Below are 25,273 nucleotides of genomic sequence, written 5' to 3'. Positions count from 1 at the left end.
CCCGCCTCGCCGCCGCGCCGCCGAGGACCCGGCCCGGTGCGGCCCGCCCGATCCCTGTCAGCTCTAGCAGGGCGGCGGCGGCGGCGGAAGCATGGAGGGCGAGAGCACGTCGGCAGTGCTCTCTGGCTTTGTGCTGGGCGCGCTCGCCTTCCAGCACCTCAACACCGACTCGGACACGGTGAGCCGAGGACTGGGGCGGGATCTGGCGTCACCTCGGAAAAGGACCGGCGCGCGCGTGCGCGCGTGGGCGCCGTCCCGGACGCCGCTGCCCGGGTCCCGCCCGCGGGCTCCCGACGCCGCCGCCGCCACCGCGCGGGCTCTGTGCAGTCGGGTTTGTCTCCTCCAGCTCTCGGGCGGCTCCGGAGGTGCCTCCGGGCCGTGAACCTTTAACAGGGTTAGCCCTCCCTCTCGCAACCAGTGTTTATTTTCGCGCCCCGCCCGGAGTGTCCCGCACGCCCGCATTTCTCTCTTTCAGTAGTCACCCTTTTCTGGTTCATCTTGGTTGTGAAGGAATAGAAGAAGGTTCACATGGCGTTCTCCCGCTACAGCTCGCTGGGAAGGTTGCCGGTTAACTTTCTCCTAACTACCGACAGTGGTTTTCGCAGAGTACTCAATTTTCCCCTGCAGAGCAGCTACTGTGCACGTTTGTTGAAATGGACAGCTTGTAAAGGAATGAGAAATGATGCATCCAGTGGCTATTTTGCGGGGAATCTTAGTAGATGAAGAAAATTAATTTTGTATATTGGATAGCTGACTTTTGTTTGCATTGGTATCAAATTTATTAAGTTGTAAGGTCTGAGCTAGTTCCTGGTCGGATGCTTTCGGTTGTAATTTAAACATTTAAGTTTATCCTGAAATATTAGATATTTAAATGCTTATTTCACACTTTTGCCTAGGTTCAAAACCTCTAGTGAAGTTAAGTAGTGAAGTAGTTTTTTTAAAAAAAAAAATACAGTACCGGGCTTCCCTGGTGGCGCAGTGGTTGAGAATCCGCCTGCCGATGCAGGGGACACGGGTTCGTGCGTGAGCCATGGCCGCTGAGCCTGTGCGTCCGGAGCCTGTGCTCCGCAACGGGAGAGGCCACACAGTGAGAGGCCCGCCTAGCATAAAAAAAAAAAAAAAAAAAAAAAAAATACAGTACCTATTTTTAAAAACTTTCATTTTTATGAAATTAAAAAACACTGTAAAACTTTGAGTCTGAGAATTAGTGTCCTAGAGTAAGTGCTTAGTAACTTGCTGATACGGTTTAGAGAATATCATACTGCACAAAACCTAGTGATTTCTGCTAAATTTTGTGCCCTTCATTTTATAATAAAGGCTTGCCTTATCCAAAATAGTTTTTTTGCGCAGTCCTAATAAGGTTGTAATTGCTATCTTTCATGTATGCAATTTTAAATACGCTTGTAGATTAACACCTAGCAAAGAGCAAATATATGATGATTTAAAATGTGTGTGGCTTTAGAAATTACCTTGGAATACCTTGGTGTAAACATAACCAGAGTGGGACTGTAAGTCCTCTGTAGCTGAAAGGATTGGCACTTGCAAAGTACCATAGTGTTAGAGAGGACTCTGTTCCTTAGATCTTTTTCCTACAGTCCTTAAAAGGTGGTTTGATGGAGAGCTGTACTTGCATTGTCTCTTTTCCAGAGGTTTGTATAGAACGCTAGAGAGTAGAGTTCTGGATTGTTCCTCTTTGATTCCAGCAAAGACTCACATTGTGGAAACATTGGTTTTGTGTTCTTCTTTTAATGAAAAAGAAACCATTTTTAAAGCATTTTTAACTAAAGAAGTTATAAAGACGATACAAAATTCATTGTCAAGCTCATTGGGTTTCTAAATGTGCCAAGTGAAATAAGTGAATTCTCTGAAGCTCAAAGAGATCACTGCTATTGTGGCAAAATGCCTGCATTTTAAAAAGAACCAGGGCTCACAGCTCCTCTTTTATACAGCAGACTCTAATATTGAATTACAGGTCTTTGATATTGTGCACATTCTTAATCTAAAAGCCCATCCTGTGTCATTTCATAGCTCAGAAGCCTCCACTGACTCCCAGAAGCATGTGCCATTAATCCAGACTCCTTGGCCAGTCATTCAGGATGGTCCATTATCGGTGCTGTTCATAGCAACCTAAGATTTCCTTACAGATGGGAGGCTTCTATTCTCAGGCTAACTGCTCTACTCCTTGTTCCTTGAACATTGTGTTCTCATTTCTGCCTTTAAGCCTTTTATACTTCCAAGAGTGCTAATGTCACAGTGGTATTTACAATCTCTTCTACTCGTGTTTTTTAACCTGGTTATGTTGCCCAGGTAAACTGGAATGCACCTAGTCTTTCTTTTGTGTGTGCTCCAGCTGGTAACACACGCTTGTACGTGTTGTAAAATTCTTGGGAAATACTGGTTAGTTAAGTGACTGAAATTGGTAATTCTATCAGTGTATTCCATATACTGCTTATTTTTATCCTCATAGGAAGGTTTTCTCCTTGGGGAAGTGAAAGGTGAAGCGAAGAACAGCATAACTGATTCTCATATGGATGATGTTGAAGTTATTTATACAATTGGTGAGTCACTTATTTCTGTGTCTTCTATTTTGATAGTTTATGCTGAAAGGGGTCAGTATAAGTTACTTTTTAAATTATTAAGAAATAGATATCAGGACTTCCCTGGTGGTCCAGCGGTTAAGACTCTGCGCTTCCACTGCAGGGGGTGCGGGTTCCATCCCTGGTCGGGGAACTAAGGATCCCACATGCCGCGTGGTGCGGCCAAAAACTAAAACAAACAAACAAAAACACCAGAAATAGGTATGAATTTTTAAAATCAAATTTTTAATTTTATTTATTTATTTATTTGGTTTTGGCTGCATTGGGTCTTCGTGGCTGCGTGTGGGCTTTCTCTGGTTGCAGCCAGCGGGGGTTACTCTTCGTTGGTGTGCATGGGCCTCTCATTGCCGTGGCTTCTCTTGTTGTGGAGCACGGGCTCTAGGCGCACCGGCTTCAGTAGTTGTGGCACGTGGGCTTAGTTGCTCTGCGGCATGTGGGATCTTCCCGGACCAGGGCTCAAACCCATGTCCCCTGCATTGGCAGACGGATTCTTAACCACTGCGCCACCAGGGAAGTCCCAGAAATCAAACTTTAAAGGAATATGTTGCACTCATTTCTCAGTTAAAGTTATGGCTATGCCCTAGTCTAAAGCAAGAAACAATATGAGACATAGGAAGCAGATTAAGATTACTGTGGGGAAAGAAGGATGAAATAGCTCGTGTGTATATGTGAGTGGCAGAAAGATGATCCAGCAAAAGAAAGAACCAATAAGCAAGACCAAGAAAAAATAAAACAGGTTCAACAGAAATTTAAAATGCTGCAGAAAAGTTGGAAGATGAGAACTGAAAAAACTCAGTGATTAAATAACTGGAAACCTTACATAATTTTGGAAGTGTAATGGGGATAAAGCCGTAGACTGCAGAGGGTTTGAAAAGTGGGTGGTGAAGCAACTGCAGCTGGTGGCAGCTGTTCTTTCAGAAAAAAAGGGAAACGGAGCTTTAAAATACAGAGGGAGTTTTCTGATTCTCTAACATATGCGCTTTTTTTCTAAACATATATGTATATTTTTTTTTAAACAAAATTGGTGGTATACTTTATAAAAAATTTGGTGTCATGATCGTTTTCTCATAGTAAATAATCCTCTAAATATTATTTCTTATAACTGCATTCTGTCCTCTACGGTCTTACTCTTATGACTGTATGTGATTTTAGTTGTCCTTTAAATAAATAAATTATAATCAGAGTTGTTTCCCGTTTTTCATTATCATAAATTATACTACAGGGAACATCTTGGTACATATATATTCTACAGCTCTTATAGGTAGATTTCTGGAAATGGTGTTACAATGTCAAAGGGTATGAACATTTTTAAGGTTCTTGATCTGTATTAGCAAATTGCTTTCCAGAAAAATTATATCAGTTTATACTCATACTGTACTTTTTGTTTGCTACTTTAAAAAGGTAAAAATGGAAGTATATATGTAAATTTATTATATATGTATAAAGTAAACATATAAATTTAAACTCACTCATTAAAGTCACCTCTGTGGCAATGACTTGGTTTCATGAGTATTTTTTCACTCATTAAATACTACACATAATACACACATATAAATGTATGTGTATTTTTATATTCATAAGTGGGATCATACTATATACATGGATAAATATCTCCAAGATATCATTAGTGCAGAGTAATATGAATGTGTATAGTTTGTAATTCTTTCTGATGTCTTCGTATTCCCATTGTATGAATGTACCATAACGTACTTAACCAGCTATGGATGACTTTTTACTTTTTTATTAATACAAAACAATGTAACAATGCACATTTTATGGTGCATATATCTTTGTGCCTTTGAGTATATCTAAAAGCAAAATTCCTAGAGGTAGGCCATTACCTTTTGGAAGAGTCATGTCATCTTAGACTCCTCTACAATATGTGGAAGTGCCAGGGTCCCCCTACCCTTATCACCATTAGGTATTATCAAATCTTTTAATCTTTGCCGACTTGATAAGTGAAAAAAAAAAAAAATTTTTTTAATTTGCATTTTTTTTGAAGTATAGTTGATTTACAGTATTATATTAGTTTCAAGTATACAGCATAGCGATTCAATATTTTTATAGATTATACTTCATTTAAAGTTATAAAATATTGACTATATTCCCTGTGCTGTACAATATATCCTTGTAGCTTATTTATTTTATGTATAGTAGTTTTTACCTTTTAATCCCCTGCCCCACCTTGCCCCTCCCCCTTTCTAATTTGCATTTTTAAGTTACAAATGAGGTTAAATGTTTATGTGTTTGACTTTTGGGGGCACCTTTTTATTTGAAAAGAACAGGCCTGTTCCATGCTTTGACTATATTTCTGCTAGGCTATTTTGCTTTTTCTTATTGATTTGTAATGCTATATCATAACTTAAGGAAATTGGCCTTTTGTCATGTGTTACACATGTTTATATTGTTTGTAATTTTATTTTCTTAATGTTTTTCTTTCTGCTCACACATGAGCTTTAAAAGCAAGCGCCTAGGAAGTCTTTTTTCCCTAATTGTAATTGGTGTGCTGCCCAAAGTATCTGACATATTTTAGGAGTTTAAATAAGCAACCATTTATCGAGCAACTCCACTGTGCTAGGAGCAGTGCTAAGCTTCAAGGTATCTGGCAAGTGCTGTAGTTGCACTCAAGTATTTGCTTAAATTATTTTAAAATGTTGGATTACTTTAAAACAGGTGGCAAGATCTACAAATTACTACATTGCTTTGGTTAATGAGATTTTCATCATTTTATTATACTGTGCCTTATCTACACCAGATTATGTTTGGCCGGTTATCAGTTAAAGACTGTTTCTGTTCAGAGGGATTTATCTGAGGGTAACATATATTTGCTAGAAGAAAGATATCTGAAGAGGATGATAACTTTTCCAATTTTTTTAATAGCCTGAATTACTTTTATAATAGTATATATATATAATAGTATAATGTCAATAACTTTATATACATATCAAGTTATTGAAATGGTGACTTCGTGTAGTTTTCTCCTTAAAGATGGCCTTTGCATGTACAAAGATGCAAAGATGTCTGCATCCTTCAGATGTTTACTTGAAAGGATTCTTCAACAGCAGTTTGATACTGGGTTTCCTCACCTAGACGAAGATTCACAAATTCTCCATAATCAAACTGATGTCTTTGATTTAGGTGACAAATGAAATTGCTAGTACTCTGGGTAGGATCTCTCCAAGGAAGAGAACATCATAGTCACAGGAATTATCTGAAATAGGTGATTACTGCTACAGTGATCCTGTAATCTGACAGGATTAGATCCTGCTATCTGACAAAATTTGATTGTTGACACAGGGACACATAAAGATGGGATGCCTAGAAGAATTTGTATTGTCTTGATGACTTTCTGTGTGATCATATGTGAATGTCTCACTCCTTTCACTGTTCCCTACTGAATCTTGAGGGATCTGAAAGTTTGGGATGATAGAGGAAACATCATACTCATCTTGATACTTTCATGATTTGTAATGATGTCTTGTGATAGAATTTAATCTGTTTGCACAGCACCTGCAGCAACCAGAAGTTAGATGTATTTAGATGTATTATTTCTATTGACAGGAGAATAAAACTCACCTCTTCAGAGATGTTGGACTTTTTTTGTTTAGTCTACAATTAACATTGACATATCCTTTATGAAAGAAGCAGTTGGAATAACAAAAGATAATTCCTTTAGCAGCTGTTTTTTATCAGTTGGGTAAAATTACAGCATAACCATTTCAGAACTCAGTGACTATAGCAACTGTGACTTAATCTTTTGTGTGGCCATTACTAAACCTATTTAGAAGGAGTATAGCATTCTATCAGTAGTTATGAGTGAGGCTCTGGGTTTGAATTTTGGCTCCACCACTGGCTTGGGTGAGCCACTTAATCTCTCTGCCTGTTACCTCATCTTTAAAGTGGAAGGAGTGATAACATCTGTCTCATAGGTTTTGTTGTGAGGAATAAATGAGATAATGGTAAAGTACATCCTGGCCTGAAGTGCTCAATATATGTTATTCAAATGATACTTAATGTAATCATAACTAAAAATTCTTTTTTTCCAGACATTCAGAAATACATTCCATGCTATCAGCTTTTTAGGTGAGTAGTAAGAGCAAGTAAATGACCCATTGTGAAAATTATTCTCCGCAAGTGAATTTTTGAAACTAACAAAGTATCTTAGTTATACCTGGTGGTACAGATTAAAATGAAAAGACTTTTTTTAAGTACCTGAAAATTCACCTGTTCATTTCAACCCTAATAGTTCTTTCTCTGTATTTATCTGCTTCCTTACCTGGTCTTCACTGCCTCTCCCAGGTACCAGTTTACCTTGAGGATTGCTTTTCCTTCTCCCACCCAGTCACCTCATCGCATATTATAAACTCAGCAACACGTTCTCATACATCAACAGCAGCCCTTTTTTCTTTTTATTCCAGTTTATTTTATCATCTGTTTCTTATATTTTTTAATGTTACCTTTTGTCTATTAACTGGTTAGGTTCTTTATCTAACCTGCTCCCTATTACTTTTCCAGGGTGGAAACTTGTACTCATAGTCCTACAGATAGTAGTAGTACTCTTAGCCCTGATAGGCTATGATATTGTTAAAAACTTTTTATTGAGGTATTTACATAGAAAAGTACATAAATCAATGATGTTTCATAAAGCAAACAACTGTAACCATAAACAACATGGTGTAGTTTTGGTGAAATAGCTTTATGATTTATATAAACCATACATGAAAAATCAGCGTTACTGTCTTACAGTCACACTGTATGTACCATTTCTAAGGTTGTGTAAGAGTTGCCATGGAACATAGTGTTGAGGTGAGAAACACCATTGGTAAGTGTGACAGAAGGCTTAGTGTGGTCTTAAACTGCTGTACCAGAAAGGGGCACAGCTCCTATACTGCCTAATAGACAATGTGTATAAAAAATACCTGTTGAATGAGGGATTCTTGGTGGAGACTCATAGAAAGTACTTTCTTGAGGGACTCTGGGTCAGCAATGGATTCAGGAGGGAAAGTAAAAAATAAAAAAGGTGATTCATTACCTTCTGGCAACTACCTTAAATAATTAGACCAACTTAATAGAGTCTTAGAGCCGAGGAAGCCATCTGATCCAGTGATGAGAAACCCACACCTAGGCCTTTTATTTATTTATGTATTTATTTATATATTTATTGGCTGCGTTGGGTCTTTGTTGCTGCACATGGGCTTTCTCTGCTTGCGGCGAGCGGGGGCTACTCTTCATTGTAGTGCGTGGGCTTCTCACTGCGGCAGCTTCTCTTGTTGCGGAGCATGGGCTCTAGGTACGCGGGCTTCAGTAGTTGTGGCACATGGGCTCAGTAGTTGTGGTGAGCTGCCTCTAGGGCGTGTGGGCTTCAGTAGTTGTGGCGCACAGGCTCAGTAGTTGTGGCACGCGGGCTTCAGTAGTTGTGGCTCGTGGGCTCTAGAGCACAGGCTCAGTAGTTGTGGTGCATGGGCTTAGTTGCTCCGCGGCATGTGGGATCTTCCCGGACCAGGGATTGAACCTGTGTCCCCTGCACTGGCAGGTGGATTCTTAACTACTGCACCACTAGGGAAGTCCCTCAGCCTTTTAGCTTTACAAAATTAGGGGATGGGGGGAAGAACTGGTTAGTGGTAGGGCAAAACTAGAAGAATCCGGATTTCTTGAGCTCTAATCCAACAGCATACTGTGCTGTTTCTTTCTTTAGTTTTTTTTTTGTTTTTTTGTTTTTTTGCAGTACGTGGGCCTCTCACTGTTGTGGCCCCTCCCGTTGCGGAGCACAGGCTCTGGACGCGCAGGCTCTGCAGCCACGGCTCACGGGCCCAGCCGCTCCGCGGCGTGTGGGATCCTCCCGGATCGGGGCACGAACCCGTGTCCCCTGCATCGGCAGGCAGACCCTCAACCACTGCGCCACCAGGGAAGACCTCTTTCTTGTTTTAATCAGGGGTCCCCAACCCCTGGGCCCCGGACTGGTTCTGGTGAGCGGCGGATGAGTGAACAGAGCTTCATCTGCCGCTCCCCGTCGCTCACATTACCACCTGAACCATCACCCCCCACCCCCATCCGTGGAAAAACCGTCTTCCACGAAACCCGTCCCTGGCGCCAAAAAGTTTGGGGGCAACTGTTTTAAACGACATAGATGGAACATGTTAAAAACAAAGTCTTCTGATAACCATACTTCATGGAGTCCGAGCTAGATAAGCTTTAATAACCAGTTTTATGTTTCTGATACAGAGGGTGGCAGAGTACAGCCCCATGGCCTGTTTTTATATGCACCTCTATGAATAGTTAATATATTTTTTAAGAGTTAAAAAAAAAAAACAGTGGAGGAATATGTAACAGAGACTGTCCAGCAAAGCCTAAGATATTTACTATCTGGCCCTTTATAGATAAAGTTTGTCAATCCTGTTCTGATACATTGTTTGCAAAGTTTTCCACTGAAATACACTGTTTCCCTTATCTCAGAAATCTAGGGGGGATCTGGAAAACAGCCCATTGAAGCCTAAAACTTAGTCACTTTGAAAAAATTGCCAGTTTAACATGAATTCTACTGTACAGTGTATCTATTTCTACAAAAACAAAAAACAAAAAACTGCCTCCCGTCCCAGAAGCTTCACATAAAAATCAGTGCTCGCACAGAAGATGTACACTTTTATCCTGTTGTTTTATACACCCTGGTGTATTGCATTATGTCCCAGTTTGAGGAGCTCAGGAGTGGACCATCCTAGAGAAACACAGGAATAAACTCTTGTATTTAGATTTTTCATGTTGGAATAAATAGGTAAGATGGAAGGATCTGTTTGATGAGCTGAATTATCCCCCTTCGGAAGGTGGAACACTTTGTAAGTTAAAAAGAAAAAATATATTGCCTATTAGGATACGTTTTTTCCAGTTTTATGTAACTAAATTTTTTCAGTGTGTAGATTAGAATTACCAGTAAAAACCTATTACAATGAATAGTATTTGTCAAAGATTTTTCATAATAGATAGTTCATCATAGAAAAGAATATTGTTGATCTTGATGAATGTTAAAAAGAGGAGAATATTATTTGCAGTCCCTGGAGGGGAAAGAAAGCTGAAAGTAAATGCTTTAGACTCTTTTAGAATCTTTTGAATTATTTTTCAATTCTCCCTAAATCTTTGACATTCCAACTACAGAACAGAGGCCACTAAACTAAACCAATACCTATCCTCCACTCCCCAGTAGCCCCCCAAAACAAAAAACAACCAACTCCTAAAGCACGTCTTTTAATTTAAGAATAGCTTTTGGAGGGCTTCCCTGGTGGCGCAGTGGTTGAGAATCCGCCTGCCAGTGCAGGGGACACGGGTTCGAGCCCTGGTCCGGGAAGATCCCACATGCCGCGGAGCAGCTAAGCCCGTGCACCACAACTACTGAGCCTGCGCTCTGGAGCCCAGGAGCCACAACTACTGAGCTCACGTGCCACAACTACTGAAGCCCGCACGCCTAGAGCCCATGCTCCACAACAAGAGAAGCCACTGCAATGAGAAGTCGTGCACCGCAACGAAGAGTAGCCCCCACTCGCCGCAACTAGAGAAAGACTGCGTGCAGCAATGAAGACTCAGCACAGCCAGAAACAATAAATAAATAAAATCATAAATAAATAAATTTATAAAAGAAAAGAATAGCTTTTGGAATTAGCAATGAATAAATTGTCTTTTTGTTATTGTGCTGCTTCATTACTCACATTACATTCTTTTGTATCATTATTGTACAAAAAAAGTTTTAATGAGTAAATTGTGAACTAGCTATGTGAACTTACAAATACCTGTATTTAATGGAGAGTTTGTTTTGTTTTAGGTTAAAAAAAAATGTGGTAGGCAAACTTATCCTTTAAAGTTCCTCCACTCCTTTTCCTTTTTTCATTGCTTATGGACCGCATATTTCTACCACTTTAAGTCTGTTAATTTGAGAACTTTCTCTATTTAATTTAGAACTTCATCTAACAGGCAAGTAAGTATATGGATTTTGGTTGGGTGGTTGGGTAGTTGGGCTAGGAGTAACTACAATTAAAAGTGCTAATAAAATCATTCATATTTTTAGCTTATTTGAAATGCCTTTAATTTTGGCTTTTACAGCTTTTATAATTCTTCTGGTGAAGTAAATGAGCAAGCACTGAAGAAAATATTATCAAGTGTCAAAAAGGTATTCCCTGATTTACCTTTCTTTTTTTTGTATTATATGTATTATTTTCAGCTCATAAAAACATGTAATACTTTGACAGAACTTTTAAGCAGCATTTGTCTTCACAGTGTCCTATGAAAAGAAGGTGAGGAAAGGCTTGTTCTTTTCAGAAATTCAAAGGGGTTTCCCTGAAAGCAAAGCTAGTCATTAAAAATCTTCATCTTGTTCTCATCCTCGACTATTCTGATTTACATTGATTTCATTCTCTTCTACATTCTAACCATACGCCTTCCCAGTACCACGTACTCTAGGACTTAATCCATTGCTGTTCTTTTACTTAGCTACAAGTTATTATTTTTCCTAGTGCAGGGATGATTTCCTATACAGCACCTAATTTGGATCCTCTGTAGCCCACTTGGTGTTCGGTGAAAACTTGCTGAATGATCAAGACAGATTTTTTTTTTTTTCAAATACATTTTTTCTTGGTACTTTTTTCCTCTTAAAACTTTTTGAGGGACTTCCCTGGTGGCGCAGTGGTTAAGATTCTGCCTGCCAATGCGGAGGACACGGGTTCGAGCCCTGGCTCGGTAAGATCCCACATGCCGTGGGGCAACTAAGCCCATGCGCCACAACTGCTGAGCCTGCGCTCTAGAGCCCGCGAGCCACAACTACTGAGCCCGTGTGCTGCAGCTACTGAAGCCCGCGTGCCTAGAGCCCGTGCTCCGCAACAAGAGAAGCCACTGCAATGAGAAGCCCGCGCACCCTAATGAAGAGTAGCCCCCGCTCGCCCCAACTAGAGAAAGCCCATGCGCAGCAATGAAGACCCAATGCAGCCAAAGATAAATAAATAATACTAACAACACATTTGTTTAGCATATTATAGTTTACAAAACCCTTTAATATGATCTTAATCTTGGAACCAACTCTGTGGGGTAGGTGATAACATTCCCATATAAATTTCAATTAAAAGCTATTGGGTTCATTTTACTTACTTATCAAACCAAGTATCCATACAGGAAGTTACCTAGTTTTCATTTAAATTTTGACTAAGGGTTAAAATGTTAAGACAGTAAATGCCATAAGAGAAACTAGAGGAAGTTAAAAATTTATTTTCGTTAATCTATATTGAATAAAATTGTAGCCTGGCAACTGAATGGAAAGTAATTTAACTGCAAGTCAGTTTGCATGCTTTATAAAAGGTAGAGTGTATTCTTAAGTACGTTTTGTTTAATATAGGCCCCAAATCTTGGTAAATATTAAGAAAGCCATTTTTTAAAATCTTTTTTAAGTTTTATTCTTTATTTATTTATTTTTGGCTGCCTTGGGTCTTTGTTGCTGCGCGCGGGCTTTCTCTAGTTGAGGTGAGCGGAGGCTACTCTTTGTTGCGGTGCACAGGCTTCTTATTGCGGTGGCTTCTCTTGTTGAGGAGCATGGGCTCTAGGTGTGTGGGCTTCAGTATTTGTGGCACGTGGGCTCAGTAGTTGTGGCTCCTGGGCTCCAGAGCGCAGGCTCAGTAGTTGTGGCGCACGGGTTTAGCTGCTCCGCAGCATGTGGGATCTTCCCGGACCAGGGCTCGAACCCATCCCCTGCATTGGCAGGCAGATTACCAACCACTGCGCCACCCAGGAAGTCCCAAGAAAGCCGTTTTTAAGGTTGCCAGTTTTACTGCTTGATTATGACAGTAAGATACATAATAACTGTAACCATTAAGGTATACACCTGATGTTTTTCTATATTTTCTTTCAGGATGTGGTTGGTTGGTATAAATTCCGACGTCATTCAGACCAGATCATGACATTCAGAGAGAGACTGCTTCACAAAAACTTACAGCAGCATCTTTCAAGCCAGGAACTTGTTTTTCTGTTATTAACACCGAGTATAATAACAGAAAGCTGCTCTACTCATCGGCTGGAGCATGCCTTATATAAACCTCAGAAAGGGTAAATGTTGGCCAGTCACTGGCTGTTTTCAGCTAACAGAAAAATGTACTCAATATTTTTATTGAGTACATTTTTTTGGCTTTTTGGCTTTTGGCTTTTTATGTCTTACAACTATTTTCGTATATTGTTGCATTAGATTGTCACAATAACCCTTTTTAGCCTTTCTTACCATCAGTTCTTTATATGGGAAAATGAAGGTCAGATACAGAAATTAGAAGCCCAGTATGGAATGATGACTTGTGTTTCTGGCACTGAGGATTTGCTCTTATTTACCGTAAGGTGGAGAAAATATGCATGCTTTAGGTATTGGTTGCTAAGGAATATAATGTAGAACTGACGCCTGCATACCTGAGCAGTTTTTCTCTAACCTCTGCCAGGAAGCAGGGTGGTTCTTAATGATCCACCAAAATGAGTTAATAGGACTCCCCACAGGTTATATAGACAACATTTTCATGGAGTATGAGAATGAAGTTAAAAGAGTACCAAGGAAGAGTAGTTTTATCATTCACGGAAGATAGGATGAATTGCAACAATACTGCCTTTATTTTTACATGTGGTGATCAGTTAAAATAACCATTAAAGTATTTTTTCACACAGTTATCTTACACTATGCACATTTCACAGTTTTTAAAAGCTATTTGCCTCAAGTCAGTGAATTCTGTCATGGATAAGTATTAAGGAATGGGGTTTTGTTTTTTAATCTTGTAGGGGAAAGGTAGTCTATATACTAATAAGTAGATGCTAATCTTTCACTTTATTTTAAATTTATTTTTAAAATTTTTATTTCTTCAGACTTTTTCATAGGATACCTTTAGTGGTGGCCAATTTGGGCATGTCTGAACAACTGGGTTATAAAACTGTATCTGATTCCTGTATGTCCACTGGTTTTAGTCGAGCAGTAAAAATACACAGGTGAGATTCCTCAACTGCTTCCCCACTAAACTTAACGCCTATTCATTTTTTGAAGTTAATATTTTTCATTACACAAGAGTAAAAATGAAAGGAAAACTGACTAATGACCACATTACTCAAGTAAACCAGACTTTTAATGTCTCAGTATTTCCTTCTAGCACCTGTTCATTTATAAAATACAAAAGAAAAGGGCATTGTTGTATAGCCTACATATTTTAACATATTTATTCTAAGAGTAAGGAGCTAGCCTCAAAATAATAATTTTCTAAGGCAGCAGTTCAGATTAAAGGCAAGAAATTAGACTGGATATGAAATAAAGACAAAAAATGAGGCTTTAGCCAAGACTTACACTGTAGACTGCTGAGCTGTAACTTTTTTGTGGGCAATAAGGGAATAATTAATGTCAGAAATAACAACACTGGTACTACAGGATACTTACGAAGTGTAAACTTTATGAGAATAATGGACTAGATTTTATTTATTTTTGTGTTCCCACAGTGCTTAACAGTGTCTTGTAGGAACTGAATACCACATTTCATTGATACAAAGACATAGTTTTACATTTATCTCAAATTGGGATTTTTACAAAACACGCCTTAGAATTTTCTTTTTTCTTCGTGGTATATAAAATAATGTTGCCTCTTTCAATCAATGATGACTTAAACTCAGTAAAATAATTGACTGATCCTATTGCCAAGAAAGAACTGCCCCCCCTTCAGTCTTTATCTGTTTTCACTTAACCTCTTTTTTGAGTCCTGGAAATAGTACTTAGGAGGCTAAAACGTTTGCTGAGGTGAAGACAGATAACTAGGTTTTCTGGTTGGTTTTACTTATTCTGTAAATAAGTAGGTTGACAAAATTATGGCCCCTACAAGGCCAGTAAAAAGAATCATCTATTGTTCCTCAACTACGAATAAATTTTTCATTGTATCATTAAAATGAGTTCTGTACATTTGCCTGAGGAAATGGTAATATTTTACAGCTCTGAATTTTTTAAAGAAGATGGATCTTTAAAGGAGGTACATAAGATAAATGAACTGTATGCTTCTTTACAAGAGGAATTAAAGGTAAGTTAAAAAAACATTTAAAGATCACCTATAGAGTTCATATCACATTGCTCACTGAATATATGTTTAGGGATAACCTGACAGTTGATTAGACATAAATTTTTGTATTAGTTTAGCTTCGGTAACAAAGGCCTCCATGTTGGTGGGCTACAAAAACAAAAGTTTTGTCTCACTCACATTATATCTTGGCTTCAGCTCTGCTCCTGTTCTAAAAGTCATGTTCATTCTAGGATCCAGCCCATCTGTGGGACATGCTCTTCTCATGACAAAGGGAAAAGAGCAAGAAAGCTGGTGGAAATTCACAACAGCTCTTAGAACTTCTGCTCAGAGCTGGCCTGTCACTTCCATTCACATTTCATTGGCCAGAGGATGTCATGGCAATAGGCAGGGATATCTAACCCATTTACAGGATAAAAAATGGAGCAGATATTTGGGAACAAAAAAGTCTACCACAGTACTAAGTTCTACCTCATTGTGTCCATTCAGGTCCCTTGAGGGGAGGAAGTAAGAGTGGCAGGGAGACTTGCAATGTAAGATTGACACCTGAGGAAGGAGACAGGGAAAGGAGAATGATTGGGTAGGAAGAGCTTTAGACTGCAAGGCCTGAAAAATTTCAGCCAGGTTCATGGAGAGTCTTTGAGCAAAGGCATCCTACAGGAATAGACTTAAACTGATATCCCCACTGTGCTCAGTTGGTGGCTAAGAGCAACCTAGGGGAAGCATGACCTAAGCACAAGCACAGTAGTGGACCCAAAAAGACGGCACCTGGAACTGTAAGTCAACTCTGCTTCCTGCAAATGGAGATCTGAGTAGTATATTCCATGGCCACCATACTCACCAATATAGCACACTAAGAGAAATGGGGTTAATGCATTTTACACACTGATAATACTGCACATTGTTTTTTAATATAATACAGGAATTTTAGAAAATAGGAAAACATCAGAATCCTACCATTGTAACTTTTGCACTTTGCGATTTTCTCCACTTTCCCCCTAATGTATACATGCTTTTACATTGTTGACAGTGATGGGGACATAGAAATTTGTGTCATGATTTTTATTTGATGTACCATTAAACATTTTCCATATTTTAGTTCTTTTTAATAGCAGTATATTTCTTAGAGCAGTATATTAGAACTCTAATGTGAAAAGTACCAACTTGGGGACTTCCCTGGTGGCGCAGTGGTTAAGAATCTGCCTGCCAGTGCAGGGGACAAGGGTTCGAGTCCTAGTTCAGGAAGATCCCACATGGCGCAGAGCAAATAAGCCTGTGTACCACAACTACTGAGCCTGCGCGCTAGAGCCCGCGAGCCACAGCTAGTTAGCCTGCGTGTCACAACTACTGAAGCCTGCGCGCCTAGAGCCTGTGCTCCACAACGAGAAGCCACCGCAATGAGAAGTTCGCACACCACAACGAAGAGTAGCCCCTGCTCGCCGCAACTAGAGAAAGCCTGCACGCAGTAATGAAGACCCAACGCAGCCAAAAATAAATAAATTAACTTAAAAAAAAAAAAGTACCAACTTGGGCTAAATTAGGGAATGTAGAGGTATGTGAGAGGAACTGTGGGCAGAAGGCCACTGAGCTCTAGGAAGGAATTGGAACCAGGAGCTTGAATGCCATCAGAACTTTCTCTCCTGGGAGTTCCCTGCTGGTCTAGTGGTTAGGATTCGGCGCTTTCAGTGCCATGGCCAGGGTTCAATCCCTGGTCAGGGAACTGAGATCCCACAAGCCGCAAAGAGTGGCCAAAAAAACAAACAAACAGAAAAACTAACTCTCTCCCTTTGTGTCTGCCTGTTGGTTTCCTTCATAGTATCTACAGGTCTTGCTGTTTATTTACCCACTGGCTGACCAAAGAGCTAACCTATAGCTTCTGCATTTAATCTCTTCTATTCAAGAGATTAGGATTTGCCAATTGGCTATTGTAATTATCTCTGCTTGGGTCAGCTAGGGTGAAAGTTGGTGAAAGGGTTACTGGTGAACTCTTATGGCAGGATGAACAAGTTCATGAGAAATAGGCTGGGCAGACGTGCCATGAAGTATCCACTAAAACTGGCTCTAACAACCCATTACACTATAATTGGAAATTAGTTACTTTTGATTTGACACTATTCTAAGAAACATCATCTTATATAAATTTTTGTTACTGATTCAAGATATATTCCCAAAATGAAATCACTGAGTCAAAGGGTATTAGTACTTAAAAACTGATGACACATAAGGCCATTCTGCTTTTCAAAAGTAGTTTTACAGGAATTAAGATCTTCAGTAGTTTTCTTTTGTAGTAGTGAAAGTCACTTTGTTATTGGCAGTTTCTTAAATGTTTGCAATAAGTATGCATCTCAAAATAGTACAGTATTTTTTGTTTTGAAGCAGTTAAATATTTTTGTTTTTTATTTCTGGGTATTATCTAGGAAATAACTTGAATGATAAAACTTTGTATAAATAGGAAGTTAATATATCTGGAAAGCATTTTGTAACCTATGAAGCACCATACAAATGATTGTTGGTGAGTTCCTCCAGCAAATAGCAAAATAAAATAAAACTTTTATAAAGGAAAATATTTATGTTATATACCATGAAGGATTTTATATTATTTGTGAACCTAGATTGTAGTATACAATTTGGAACTTTATCTATGCTCTTAAATTACTTTATTTTCCAGAGTATATGCAATAAAGTAGAACACAGTGAGAGAGCAGTAGAGAAACTACTAAAGGATGTAAACAGATTAAAACGAGAAATTAAAAAAAGAAAGCAAGCACAGATTGAAGCAACACGTAAGTAAAAAGTTCACATATCACTACTTCTGTGCTTTGAAGAAAAATTCTCACTGATTGGCATTATGGATGAGCTGGTTGCACTAACCGATCAATTTGTTCACCTTAGGATTAAAAATAACTTTCATTAATACTCTTAAATCCCACTGAACAAAGAACATGGTACTACTATGCTATACTACCTTGATGTTAAAAAATATAACAACTTTAATTTTCTCTGAGGATATTGTGGCATATAAATTTGGGATTATCATTTCTCTTAATTTAGAAAATTTGATGATTCTTTAAAGTCTCTGACTTTACTAACAAATAGATAACTATAAAAGCTTTGTAGTATAAATACTGTATGTTGAAACATTTGTTTGTTTCTTTAGGAGAGAAGAATGTCCAGAGAGACCCTCAGGAGAACATTTTTCTTTGTCAAGCTTTACAGACCTTTTTTCCCGATTGTGAATTTCTTCATTCATGTGTTATCTCCTTGAAAAATAGACATATTTCTAAAAGTAGTTGTAATACCAACCACCATCTCAATGTGGCAGACAACCTGACCCTAATGGTGGAATATACTGACATTCCTGAAGCTAGTCCAGCTGGTAGTGCACTGCAAATGATTAAGCGTAAAGCTTCAGGTACAGATGGTGGATGGCAATTCAAGAAGTCACGGCTGTTAGAGATACAGAACAAACCATCTAAAACAGATACTGATAGTAGTAACCAAGAAAAGGCATCCACAGTGAGCAGCCCAGAAACAGATGAAGAGATTGAGAAAATGAACAGTTCTGGTGAATATCCACAGTCTCCTACCTTTTGATTCTTTTAGGCCGAAAGGAGATTTTTCATCAGATGAAGGGTAAAGCCAAACATGCCTATTGTTTTTACTATGTTCAGCTCTTTGCAGTAACACATAGGTAAGTTCTAGTCCATTTATTTTATAAAGTACTTTAAATTGAGTCAGTTCAGAATTTGAGTACAGAACAAAGCCTGGTAATGCAATATGTTGGGGATCAGCAGTTAGTTAGGCGAAAAGCCCAGTTAAGTGGGACTCAAATGATACATAAATAAGGTGTCTATCAGAGATTTCACTTTAACATAAAGCAGAAGTGTACATTCGTCAGACTTGTGTTGTAGGGCCAGGAACTTTTTTACAAATGTATTGGAGTTCCTATGTAAATCAAACCCATTACTTACCCTATATAATCCCCAATTTTAGTTTCTTTAAAGAAATTTACAAAGCAACCTAAGTACAGAATGCTACTAGGTTTTTTCATTTTCCATTCCCAATCTTTTTTGTCCTAACCACACCTAATTTGACAACTATTTTTTTAAAAAAGCTAGTTATCTTTATCAAGTCTTCTCAGAGCATTTACTTGGGTTTTCACTGCAACTGTAACTTTCTTTTTAATGCTCATATTCATCACTACAAAAATACAACTGATAAGGTCTGGGAACAAAATAGCTGACTCTTGGTAATGTAGAACTCAACAGGTTAAGAGTCATGGGCTTCCATGTGATTTTTAAGGAGGATGTAAAGCCCCTGTTTAATCCAGTGAGTTGGTTAAGTGGAGGTTGGTTAAGAGAGCTTTTACTGTTTGTTTTTTCTATTTGTCCTTTCCATAACAGAATTTCCCATGAAGCATACAGATCACATGAAGCCTTCATGCTTTACTCACTGGGTGAAATGCTGAACCCACATGTTGACCACTGCTCTTCCATCACTTATTTCCTAAATGATAGAGCAAATTCATAGCTAGTATCAAAAACTGTCATCTTTTATCTATGTGTTAACATGCATTAGTTACCATGGGGTGTTTATGAAGCCCACATAATACCAGGGATGATTTGTGCAAATAATGAGTTGCTGTTGGGATTGCTTTACTAGTTACATAAGAAGCACAGGGCAGGAGAGGAAATGGGGTTCAGTCTGAATCCTAATTTTAAAATAATTAAGTTTGATGTCCCAACTTTCAGGGTACTCAATGAAAAGGCGAAAAAGAATCCTTGTAGGACATTTTTTTCTCAGTTATTCTCCATCTTTTGGCAATCAATCAGTTTGTATCACTGGAGTAAGAGAAGATGATACAACAGCTTGCCTATGGATCGGTTTATTTACAGGACACTACCAGTTCATGATAGACTAGTCCAGGAGTAAATGTTAGGTCCTGTGACAGCACCACTGTTCATCCTCACGTAACATCTCTACAGAGGGAAGACCCATAGTCCTAGCCAGGCATAATTATTTACTTGTTAGAAAATCTTCCTTAGCAATTTCAAATCCACACCCTATCATGTGGGATTTGTACACTATATAAGCATTCCACTTTCCCGCACTCATATCGCTACAATACTATTTACAACACAGAATCTGGGCCTAAAGTAAAATTCCAATACAAGTCATCCCTTCCATGTTTAACATCTCATTATCAGTGGTATGCTGTATGAGCTATTTGGGGGTCAGATATAAGTGAAAATCCCATAGTACCTTTTTTTAATTCATATGTATGTAAAGTGTAACAAGTATTAACATTTTAAATAATCTGATTTACTTAATGAACATTCTGATATGGAGAGGAAACTTCACTCCTGAAACACTTTTTCCTCATATAATTTCAAATTATTAAGAATTAAAAACAATACTTTATAGTTCAATAAGATTTAGCCTATCAGTTCTCTACTCAAAGGTTATTAAATCTTACAGTTTGAGCCAGTATTACCACCACACAACTGTAAAATAAATTTATTGATGATAACTTTATAGAATTTACTCCCTGTATTTGATGTTACAAACTTTAGGGTCTTTGAGATATGCAGGATCCTTGTATGTAACTGGCATAAACCCTGTAAAGAGATAATGAAAGTTCTTCACAAAAGATAATGAGCAAAATTTTGGTTAGCATAATTCAGTTTTTCAGGTGCTCTTACCCATTATTTGAGCTCTCTTAATTGCTTTTGTGATTTCTTTTTGTTTCTTCCCACAAAGACCTATAAAAGAAATTGCTTTCTTACTCGTAAAAAAATGCCAGTAATCAAAATGCATAGCAATTGTCTATGTCATGGAAGGATTGGAAAACCTGTAAAGAGCCAGATAGTAACTATCTTAGGCTTTGTGGGCCATACAGTCTCTGTCGTCATTACTCAATTCTGCTGTTGTAGCTCAGACACTATGGAAACTAAGCTATTTACAAAAACAAGTGACAGATACGATTTGGCCTATAGGCAATAGGCCCCTGGTTTAAATAATAGCCTGGGGATGATTATAGTATACTCCCAAACAGCAAAGCAATTTTTTTAAGCCCAAGTTTTCTACATGTTGTCAGCCTACAGTTAACTGAGTATAAGAAGACATGCAAAATAATTATCCTTTGGCCTAAGAAGAGGCTTTCTCAAACTACCCATAGTATCTGGTGTCATAGTAATTTGTAGCACTATTTGAAAATCTGCCAGTTTTCTTAAATAACAGAAGTAACTTTATGTAAGTCTTATCTACATTTAAGTTGCTATAATACATAGAAAACAAAATACCTGTTATGTGCCTTCCATAAATGCATCCAGTAAATGGAGAAATAAACTGGGATAAAAGCTGTTTTGAGTTATATTTGAAAAGGAAAAAAATTTACATTAATACACTTGTTATTCAATCTTGAATGGTAAATTTTTCAAAAAAACTTTATGCCACACCTTCAAGTTATGTAAAGGTTTATTAATACATTTCAGGCAAAATTCAAAAATATGAATAAAAACACTGAATTATGTTCATTCTATTAATAGGTCATCTTTTCAAATAACTAAAGTAATCACTGAAGTTGACATCTCTTATCCAGTGTGTCAGAAAGTCTATACAACAGATTAATGAGCATATTCTTTCAGTACTAAAGCTGTTTTCTTGACTTTTCCACAGATAACTTTTCTCAAATACTGTTGCTTTTATAACAAGGTACAAAACATTTCTTCTATCATGATGATAGGCTATCACATAATATCAGACTACAATGAGGTCTTCAAGATGCACAGGTACATCAGGCCATTTGCTGTTATTTATGTTTTATTAATTTAAATTCTTTAGCACTTTCTATGTACCAGGCATCATTCTAGGCACTATGCATAATCCTAATACGCTGCATTTTAAAATTCCTTGGGTTTTCTCCCACCAAGGCAGCTATCACTTTATACTACTACTAGCTCCAGCGCCACTCTCCCCTAAATTTGCCACTTTTAATTTGCTGAGTGCTCAACAACAGATAAAATTACATTTGAAATAGCGATATTGGTGGTGAGGTACAGAGATCAACTTCACCAGAGGAGCTCTTCCCAAACTACTGAACTCCACCAACTGAGAATCACTGCCACAGCGAGCTACTGTACAGACATTTTGGGCAAAGAAAAAAGAGGAATGCTAAGCTGAATTAACAGTAAATGAGGGACAGCCAAGGGGCTCTTATTTGAATAAAACAGAAATGCCTTGTATCGATACGTAGAAGTATAATGAGATCTGAAATTATGAAGTTGCTAAAACAGTCACCCTACACAAAGCCTGTTATAAAAACTGACTTGCTTCTCTATTGTATTAATAAAGGAGCCAAAATCCCAAAATCAAGTATCATAGTGAAGTAAAACCAGATCTCACCTGTACATTCTTATAATCTACACGTTTTCCACACAAGATACATTTTTTCAGAGGCTCCTTATAAGGATTTTCCATTGGAACAGGCTAGGATAAAGGAAAAAAAATATGGTAATATAGTTTGTGTTAACTTTGAATAGAAAAAACTTAAAATCTTAGGTTACCACATTTAAATCTCCCCAAGGGATTAGCTGTACCTTTCTTACTGTGAAAGAATACAACAGCTAGGCTTGTAAAGGAAAAATCGAGTATTTCAGAAAAATATTCACCATTTTAAAGGTTTCAGTGTACTCAAACATATTTTGTGCAAGTGTCTTGTTTAAGTTTGGCTAAGGAGGAATTAAGTCATGGAGGAGGATTCTGGGATAAGATACAATCTTTGGAGAAAAAAGGGCTTATGGGAGGGGGAAAAAAAATTCAAATCTTCGATAAATGATTCTCTCCTCAAATGCTTTGTCCAGACTGTAGGTGACTAAAAATTCTCAGATTTAAATCAAGAAAAACTTAAGCACAACAGATACCATATGCAATTCTTAAATTATAATCCCTAAATCCATCCCCATATTTCTCTAGATGTTTTATCGCTATTTTTCTTGTAAAAAGACAATGCAGGACTTCCCTGCACCTCGTGGTGCAGAGGTTAAGAATCCGCCTGCCAATGCAGGGGACACAGGTTCGAGCCCTGCTCCAGGAAAGATCCCACATGCTGCGGAGCAACTAAGTCCGTGCGCCACAACCACTAAGCCTGCGCTCTAGAGCCTGCGAGCCACAACTACTGAGCCCATGTGCCACAACTACTGAAGCCCGCGTGCCTAGAGCCTGTGCTCCGCGACAAGAGAAGCCACCGCAATGAGAAGCCCGCACACCGCAACAAAAAGTAGACCCCGCTTGCAGCGACTAGAGAAAGCCTGTGCGCAACAACAAAAAAGCCAACGCAGCCAAAAATAATAAATAAATTAAAATAAAAAAAGACAAGGCTTAGTGTAATACTATCAGGTTCTTTGACTACAATTTTATGGCCCCAGACTGTTTTGTAAGTTTGTGTCAGCCTTTTTCGTTTTTCTTTGTTCGCTACTGCCTCTAATGCTTCTATCACAAGGCCTCCCTCCTAAAATCAGTTTAGGTGTCTCTGGTATACAGATTCTTAATGTAGAAATGGCTATGAAGTCCCTGAACCGCTGTAGTTGTATGCAAAATTTCAAATAAATGGGACTGTGTGCCTTTTTCTGGGAGAGTCCATAGCTTTCATTAGTCTTAGTGGGTTTAATGACCTAAAGAGGAGCTCTAGTAATTTCCTTTACTCTCTTGACTATGGTGTGAATTAGATGACTGAGATGGACACTCAGAGGGACTAGAGGGGTTCTGTTTTTTTTCCAACTCCTCAAATGTTCTTAATCCAGTTTACATTCAGCTTACCTGGAATGACAATGTTCCTTCTCTACACTGTGCAAAGTGCTTTATATGGCCTGATTAGTGTCAAATTATCTTTGCATGTAGCAAGAAAACCTATACTGCCCAAGTCCAATGATAGTACTTGAAATAAAAATACAGCTACAGTTTAGAAGAGACTGTACTTAATGGTCTGGTATAAAACTTTAAATTTGATCCCACATTTATTAAAGCAGCCGCCACCCAGTCAAAGTGATGAATAGGAGGAAGACAGAATTGAATTTGAAATGAGGAAGAGAGCCAAGGTATATGTAAACTTTGTACAATCCCTTTGTTAGGTTTTCTGCAATTACTGCATGCAAAACTACCTTTTTAAATTCCCAAAGCACATATCTAGGAAGCAAAATATGGTGTTACAGAAGCCATGCGTCTTGCTAGGAATCTAGGGATTCTCTTACTTCAAAGTTTACTTAAGTAACTACTCAAGAAATTATAATTTTCCAACTCAGACTAATGATTATCATCGTAATTGTTTTTGTCCTTCAGCTGAACTCTATTCAAATAGCAGACATAAGAACTTGGTCGTATTTGCAAATGCCTTATTAAAAGTAAGAGAAAAATTCTTACCAGGTCCTCATTGCTGGTTACCTGTTTATATTGTGAACAACTTCTTCTCCACAGCACTGCAATTAAACAAACAGCAACGAACTAATTATTTTTGTTAGCTGAGCAGCTAAGGAAAGATTTTGCTTCTGTGGAGGCAAGATGAATTAAGGGACATAACAGAAAAGAAAGGTTTTATATTCATTATACTAACAAGGTTAAATGAAGGTTAAAAGTCTTCAGATTTGAGGCAGAGTTAGACTTAGGATAAATGTGCTTTCTGGGGCTTTGGGAAAAGGGCATATATATCCCCACCCATACAACCTCCCACCTGTTCCGGAAATTTATATTCCCTTCTCTCCAAGGGTAGAGACAGATTTTAATGCAAACTGAAAGGTATTGTCATACCAAAGGGAAAAGGAAAAGATTCTTTACAGAGAAGCACAAAGTAGATAAAAGTGCAGAAATGATAGATTCCAGGGCGCATGTCACGATTTCGCCCAGATCTGGGCCCTCAGACATCTGGAATTTGCTGCTAGGTGACTGAAAATGCTCCCTCCTTACCAAGTCTACCCGAAGATCTTGGGCAAGTCCCTGCCTCTTTTTAAGAATCACCCCATCACTCTCCTCGTACGTTTAAAAAAAAGAAGTACTGGGCTATATTTCACGCCCTCTTAAGCTTTAAAATTCTAGTCACGGGCCATTACAGATTCCCCTTTACCTTGGAGAAAACTGCCTAGACACCGGCGTCCTTTAGCTAACAGTGACGACTCCACCGACCTAATTAGGGCTAAGACAAACGGCTGCAATGCTATAAAGGAGACTAGGATATGGAGACTTTACCTGCATGAGTCCCAGAATCTGTGAGGCTGACAGCAGCCGTTACGAAGTGCGTTAACGTTCTCCTTCCTAGCCCATTGCAAAGGGCTACCATAGCTTCCATGGTTCGTTGCTCCTCCTCTTCCTTTCCTTTTTCCAAATCGTCTGGACAAGTCACTTCCGGTATGCTTCCCCTGTTGGCCCAAGTACTCGGTTCAAAGGTTCCGAAGGCGAACGCTGGGAATCCAGGGAAAGAGCAGGTGAGGACTTCTATGCACCTGCGCAGTACCTTCCCGTTCTCCTCCTCTCCTTCTTGCCGCGCCGCAAGCTGGGACACTTACGATTGGACGTAGAGAGGGCGGGCTCCTACGTCTGCGCCTCCGCTTCCGGTCCCAAAGCCCCTACAATTGGTTTGTG

General features: G+C 38.6%; 2 protein-coding genes and 1 pseudogene across 8 annotated transcripts; 1 reads left to right on the top strand and 2 right to left on the bottom strand.

The window, feature by feature from the left end:
* On the top strand, positions 1-24,033 carry ABRAXAS1 (abraxas 1, BRCA1 A complex subunit). Of its 5 annotated transcripts, none has more exons than XR_002890516.3 (10): positions 1-178; positions 2,468-2,558; positions 6,644-6,680; positions 10,683-10,749; positions 12,475-12,668; positions 13,461-13,580; positions 14,563-14,647; positions 17,313-17,427; positions 17,802-18,335; positions 22,649-24,033. XR_002890516.3 is itself a non-coding variant. In XM_024115375.2 (9 exons), the coding sequence occupies exons 1-9, from the start codon at positions 92-94 to the stop codon at positions 18,236-18,238; spliced, it is 1,233 nt and encodes a 410-aa protein (XP_023971143.1). In that variant the 5' UTR covers positions 1-91; the 3' UTR covers positions 18,239-18,521. The 5 variants fall into 5 exon arrangements, 1 of the variants encoding a protein (XP_023971143.1); XR_002890515.3 differs by having other exon boundaries at positions 22,619-24,033; XR_008617836.1 differs by having other exon boundaries at positions 22,710-24,032.
* LOC102986577 (E3 ubiquitin-protein ligase RNF138-like) lies at positions 5,628-6,115 on the bottom strand (annotated as a pseudogene).
* Positions 20,139-25,273, bottom strand: MRPS18C (mitochondrial ribosomal protein S18C). Of its 3 annotated transcripts, XM_055086057.1 has the most exons (7): positions 25,198-25,273; positions 24,881-25,093; positions 24,062-24,117; positions 22,049-22,132; positions 20,947-21,004; positions 20,347-20,406; positions 20,139-20,262 (listed from the first exon to the last, which is right to left on the bottom strand). In XM_055086057.1, the coding sequence occupies exons 2-7, from the start codon at positions 24,978-24,980 to the stop codon at positions 20,186-20,188; spliced, it is 435 nt and encodes a 144-aa protein (XP_054942032.1). In that variant the 5' UTR covers positions 24,981-25,093; positions 25,198-25,273; the 3' UTR covers positions 20,139-20,185. The 3 variants fall into 3 exon arrangements, with proteins under 3 accessions (XP_054942032.1, XP_007118384.1, XP_023971145.1); XM_007118322.4 differs by lacking the exon at positions 25,198-25,273 and having other exon boundaries at positions 24,881-25,188; XM_024115377.3 differs by lacking the exons at positions 20,947-21,004; positions 25,198-25,273 and having other exon boundaries at positions 24,881-25,188.

This window comes from Physeter macrocephalus, chromosome 7, assembly GCF_002837175.3.
Source record: "Physeter macrocephalus isolate SW-GA chromosome 7, ASM283717v5, whole genome shotgun sequence".
NCBI classification, from domain to species: Eukaryota; Metazoa; Chordata; class Mammalia; order Artiodactyla; family Physeteridae; genus Physeter; species Physeter macrocephalus.
This window is presented reverse-complemented; position numbering and strand designations above follow the sequence as displayed.

What these genes read in the sequence shown, in the direction of transcription:
- ABRAXAS1 (XM_024115375.2), top strand. Translation starts at nt 92, where the DNA reads ATGGAGGGCGAGAGCACGTCGGCAGTGCTCTCTGGCTTTGTGCTGGGC. An exon ending in CCATGCTATCAGCTTTTTAG is followed by an intron (nt 6,681 to 10,682) that starts GTGAGTAGTAAG and finishes TGGCTTTTACAG; the next exon opens with CTTTTATAATTCTTCTGGTG. An exon ending in TATTATCAAGTGTCAAAAAG is followed by an intron (nt 10,750 to 12,474) that starts GTATTCCCTGAT and finishes ATTTTCTTTCAG; the next exon opens with GATGTGGTTGGTTGGTATAA.
- MRPS18C (XM_055086057.1), bottom strand. Translation starts at nt 24,980, where the DNA reads ATGGAAGCTATGGTAGCCCTTTGCAATGGGCTAGGAAGGAGAACGTTA. An exon ending in TAACCAGCAATGAGGACCTG is followed by an intron (nt 22,133 to 24,061) that starts GTAAGAATTTTT and finishes CCTTTATCCTAG; the next exon opens with CCTGTTCCAATGGAAAATCC. An exon ending in TAAGAGAGCTCAAATAATGG is followed by an intron (nt 20,263 to 20,346) that starts GTAAGAGCACCT and finishes ATCTCTTTACAG; the next exon opens with GGTTTATGCCAGTTACATAC.